The sequence below is a fragment of the Lolium rigidum genome, chromosome 6, assembly GCF_022539505.1.
Source record: "Lolium rigidum isolate FL_2022 chromosome 6, APGP_CSIRO_Lrig_0.1, whole genome shotgun sequence".
Taxonomy (NCBI): domain Eukaryota; kingdom Viridiplantae; phylum Streptophyta; class Magnoliopsida; order Poales; family Poaceae; genus Lolium; species Lolium rigidum.
Genome location: NC_061513.1, coordinates 207,502,398 through 207,507,627, shown reverse-complemented (window position 1 = coordinate 207,507,627; position 5,230 = coordinate 207,502,398). Strand labels below are relative to the sequence as shown.

The following is a 5,230-nucleotide window of genomic DNA, read 5'->3' as shown; positions in this document are numbered from 1 at the left end:
TAATAGTACTAGAAGCAAACATGCGTTCAACAAATGTTCTCCATAGTAGACGTCTTGTAGAGCATCCAAATTTTTTTTGTCATAAATAAAATTACAAAAATACTAAAATAAAATAACCTGGCTAAAGCAGAAGTTAGATCATGACCAATATTTGATGAACAAACCAGAAACATGTGTTAAATCCGCATGAGTGCATTTCAATGCCAAATCAAATAAACAAATGTTAATTTCCAACCTTTACCCCTCTGCTGCTCTAATTCTTCTGTTACTAAAGACCTAACTCAGGTTTGTTTCAAAGGTGCAAACATTTACATGGTCTCTCTCCTCAATAAGGAAAAAGGAACAGCGACAAAATTTCATTCGCAATGTACAAAGGCAAGCAGTAAAACTAACATCATGTGTATCCAAATTAGCTTTGACACAATAGTCCTGCAGGGAAGACCAAATAGATGATTCAGTTTTAGAGTAGATGACTCAGTTATGTGAAGCAAACGGTGGCTCTTGAAAGACCCAAAATCAGGGAAAACAATAAGTGAAACAGCATGAACTGTGAATGACAAGCACCACAATTACCCCAGACATTGTTATTGAACTATAATGTTTAATGGTTTTTATACAATGTAGCATGAGGGGGAAATCATCTCAAAATAGGTATAAAGAAGATATTTATCAATAAACATACTCCTCAAACAAAAAAAAACCATGCAACGCATGATCAGCTAAAGTTGGCATACATTGTTACAATAACCTCAACTGTCAGTATACAAACAGTGATGCAAGGGCTTTCAATCATCTTTCTGATGCAGAGCACGAGGACTATTACCATTAAGTGCCGCATGATACATCCTCTTTTCCGCCAGCCCAAGATTAGAAAGAACTAAATTACCCTGCAGAAAAAGGATTGTTTTATTGCGGAATCCTTAAGAAGGTAAATCGTACACCATAGCTAATAATTTCAAAAACATGTATAATCATGGTGGACTAGCTTAGCAAAGATGGAGAATACCTCAGTTGCTAGCATTTTTCTGACATTGTTGGCATAGATTCTGGGGTCCTCCTTTTCTTGTTCAGAAGGATAGTATACAGGCAAGCGAACCACCTCCATGTAATTTGCAAATTGACAAAGGAGGAAAAATACATGACGTTTCTGCAGGTTGTGATGGGACAAATGCCATTTTCAGATTTGAGGTGTCTGATGTTTCAGAGTTAAATTAATCAACACAGGATGCTATAATAGGTGTTAGTGTAGAAGGTACAAAAATGGAAAAAAGCACCACAAGCTTACAAGTTGACACGCCACATACTTCTGAAAGCCAAAGGTACAATATAGCAACCGTAAATAAATTGTTAGCATGTTGCATACAATGAGAAAAAACTATAGTCATCGCTATCTCATGCAGAGTATGAAGTAATGATATCTTTTAAGAAGTGATGGTGTTTTTCACATGGCAGCATGCGCGTAAGAATTTCATAGCCAAATTTAATGATTGTATTAATAAAGCAGCAGCCTAGCAATCCCCAACATGGAAGATGATGCTTTGCTGAACATGGAAAATGAGGATATAAGAAGTTGCACAGGGAGGTTATATTAACTCAAGTTACTCAACGGATATGGACATACTATCGAGAAAAGATAATTATGACAAGAGACATATTTCATCTCATAATAAAGCATAAATGTGAATATCATACATCAAACAAAATGACTCTTCCTTTTTTGCGATTAATAAAATGTTACCCTTGAAACCCATAGGAAATATACATGGTTCCAGAAAATTGCTCTTGCATACCTGTACCTACTCGCAAGTTCTTATTCTGACATTGAACATAATAAATATGTAATTAATGCTTACCCCGTCTATGGAGTCCCAGGCTGGACTAAATCTACTGTAAGGATATCTCAAAATGACAGGTTGAACTGGTGCTTTTGCAAGGAATGCTCCAGTTTTAAACGGGAGAAGGTAATCCCCATTAGTAGTAGTACCCTCTGACAAGAAAAGAAACAACAAGACTGTAAACAAAGGAAGAGAAAGTTTCTAATAGTTACAAAACATAACAAAATTGAGGTTTAAATCTGAAACAGCACACTGAAGTAATGGAAAATGTTGTATTAAGAGGAGATGATAATAGCTTTTGCTAACTTAGAGATAGTACCATAAGACTAGACATAGAATGATTACATAATAAAGGATGAATAAAGATTCAGCACATATGGAATGCGGTGTTCCATGTCAATAAAAAAAGATTCAGCACATAGAAAACAATGTATTATAAAAGATAGTGACACATAAAAATAATAATCACAATAGAAAAGGAGAAACCACTATACATTAAAAAGTTAGCAAAAGAAACATAAAATGGTTGTACACAAACCAGGAAAGAGTAACACCATAGGGGAATTCTTGTACTGAGAAACCTCTTGGACCCTTTCAGTTACATCACCTACATATAGTATGGGCAGTTCAGTGAAAAGCAAAGAAAAGCTACATGACATAGTAAGTCTGCATTTTGAACTCTATCTCAATTAAATAATCGCATGTTGAAAAGAATCTTCCTTGCACAGCAACAAAAATAAAAGAACATGCCTATTAAAAAATTTAAGTGCTCATCGTCTGATGCAATAAAAATGCATGGCATACATGAAGCAGTAGCAAAAAAAGTGTTTAAGTGCTAGTCATATTTTAGTTAACACAGAGAATGAATGTGTCTTTTTGGAGAATAACGAGTAAGAAAAATAAAATGGCATCAATGAATGCATGTCAATACATACCTGAGACGCCTCTAGAATCTGATCCTTTGGATTCTCGTTGAACAAAAATGCACCTGAGGCATTTGCTGTATTTGACAGAGAAATACATTTAATATATCATATCCACATTTGACATAAATAGAAATGGTCACCACGCAATAAATTTTGTAGGTATATAAAAAGGATAAGGCCATTTTCTCACGTATTTTCTTAATAAGACATGAATAAGAAATCAGCACATACCTTATGAGACCAATCAACGGCAACTTGGACACGGAGTTCTACATAGAATAATTAAGCGTGAACAATCATTTATAACTTAAGAACACGTAAGTTTCACAAAACAATAATAACAGTGTAAACTTTTATTTTGCAGGGAAATCCAACTTGAGTAACATCGTACCCTGTCGAAAAACAAAACAGACAGACTTGAATAACATTGTTCAAGGTACCTTAGCAACAAAACTCGGAGAAGAAGCTGACATGTGATAGAGAATGTCCACGTATGACACGTGATTAGACACAATCGCTCCTGGTCTTTCCAGTTCTTCAGACTGATTTTCAGGTACATCCTGAACATATCATATACTAACATGTCATGGGAACGAGTAAACAAATTTTAAGAGTTCAGTTACATACACAGATGTTATATGCGGGCATCAGTATAAATGGCAGGCCGTGAATGGGCCGTTGGCCTAGTGTTGGGAGCGCGGTGGCTTCTCCCTGTCGGCCTGAATTCAAATTCCCGTTGGCTGAATTAATTTCTCTGGTAGGATTCCCAGGTCTCACACATTCTCTATTAATATATAGCACGGGGTTCCTCCCCAACTGGTCTCATTTTTACGAACTAGCAGGCCCATCCATAGGTTCATACCAGGACGGCTGGAGTACTCTGCCCTATGTTAGGTTTCTTCTTGAGTTACCGAAAACAGAGTTTGTATCCTTTAAGGATTATATCTGTTTAGGGTATCTCCATCTATAAGGAGACCGCCTACTATTGAATAAAACAGACGAGATGTTACCAATAATTTCTATCGTTCTCCCCTGCCCTGGTGGCACCAGTTCCCGCCAACCCTAGCCGGTAGCCGCACCACATCCACCTCCTCCTTGTCAGTGGCATGGCCATAACTTTGAAGTTTGGTGGGGCGATCTTTTAACGTGGAGGATGGGGTGGGTACCCTGCTTAGCTTTGAGAGACCCAGGGGTGGCCGCCCAGCCCACCCCTCCCTAATCATGGGCTAGAAGAAATGAACAATTCAGAACTGATGATATACAATACTCGTACAAGGCACAACATGAAGAAGATTGCAGGAAACCATCGACTTTTTTTGGTTTGGAACCATTTTGTCCAACAAGATTAAACATACCACCCAAGAGAGAGTATAGAGACATCTACGACAAGTTATTGACCATTGTAATGAATCATAGAATTAATGCTTCTGCATTCAACAACAATGTATCTATATAGGAACAAACTGTAAGAACATTTAATTTCTTACCAAAGCTAGAAATCTGCATTTTGCCTATAACTATGAGGCTATCACAAGCAGTTTTTTCAGCCAACTAGATGATGTTAAACATTGGCATCAGGACTATCACTTTCTCGTGCATTGTTCCCCCGTTGAACAAACAAGACATTACATAAGTCGTGGGGCCTCATAAGAAAATAGGCGCATCAAAACAAGCAGGCCACATTGGCTACGATAGATTGCACGCTGAAAGAGGAAAGTGGCATCATGATACTGACCTCTGCATTTGGGACTCTTCGATCGCACACCGGGATCCAGTAGAAGCCGAAGACGAAGAGCATCGCCCGCGACAATGCACGGCCAGCACCCAGACATGCCTCTCTCCTCCACCCATGTAATCGGGGACGGCCTTCTTCCCCAACGTCCGCGAAGAGCGTGAACACGCGGCACACGAGGTAGTAGGCGACGACCAGGAGCATCCCGGCAATGAGACGGAGCGGGAGGAGCACGGCGGCCGCGAACATTAGCCGCGCCACCTGCGCCGCGGGGAGCGGCCCGCGGCCCATCGGCCCGTACGCGTCCCGGCGCGCGTACGGCGCGTATCTGACGTCCAGGTCCTCATCCTCCTCAATGGCGGGCGCGCCAGAGAGGAGGGGCCGCACGGCCTCGCCGGCGCCGTCGCCGCCTTCTGGTTGGGAAGGCGCGGTGGTGGCGGTGTCGACGGCCATTGGGGGATTGACGCGCGTGGGCGTGGAGATCGGCGCGATGGCCGTGGGGGGAGGTGCCTGTGTTTTTACGGGTTTGTGTCTGTCGGGGAGTTTGGTCGCTGGCAGAGGGTGGACGCTGGAGCAGGAGACGGGGACCGTTGGATCTAAATCGGACGGTGTTGGAGCCGTCCGTGTCGGGTGGGTTCGCGACAGCGCGGGCGTTGGATCAGTTGCGGCGGTTGTCGATGGGATCATGCTCCAAGTGCTTCCCCCGTTTCGTCTCATAGGGTGGGTGTGCATTGAAT

General features: G+C 41.3%; 1 protein-coding gene across 2 annotated transcripts; it reads right to left on the bottom strand.

Annotated features, from left to right (window-relative positions):
* Nucleotides 1–252: 252 nt before the first annotated feature.
* LOC124666120 (lysophospholipid acyltransferase LPEAT1-like) lies at nt 253–4,946 on the bottom strand. Of its 2 annotated transcripts, XM_047203473.1 has the most exons (9): nt 4,497–4,946; nt 3,202–3,321; nt 2,993–3,030; nt 2,771–2,835; nt 2,374–2,442; nt 1,854–1,987; nt 1,007–1,147; nt 824–887; nt 253–429 (listed from the first exon to the last, which is right to left on the bottom strand). In XM_047203473.1, exons 1-9 carry the CDS (start codon nt 4,944–4,946, stop codon nt 410–412), a joined length of 1,101 nt encoding a protein of 366 aa, XP_047059429.1. In that variant the 3' UTR covers nt 253–409. The 2 variants fall into 2 exon arrangements, with proteins under 2 accessions (XP_047059429.1, XP_047059428.1); XM_047203472.1 differs by lacking the exon at nt 253–429 and having other exon boundaries at nt 712–887.
* Between the last annotated feature and the right edge of the window lie 284 nt (nt 4,947–5,230).

Excerpts from the sequence above, each read along its gene's own strand:
- LOC124666120 (XM_047203472.1), bottom strand. The coding sequence starts at position 4,946 with ATGGCCGTCGACACCGCCACCACCGCGCCTTCCCAACCAGAAGGCGGC. Across the intron at positions 3,031-3,201 it reads CTCCGAGTTTTGTTGCTAAG|AACTCCGTGTCCAAGTTGCC; the intron begins GTACCTTGAACA and ends TATTCTATGTAG. Across the intron at positions 1,148-1,853 it reads CCTGGGACTCCATAGACGGG|AAACGTCATGTATTTTTCCT; the intron begins GTAAGCATTAAT and ends CACAACCTGCAG.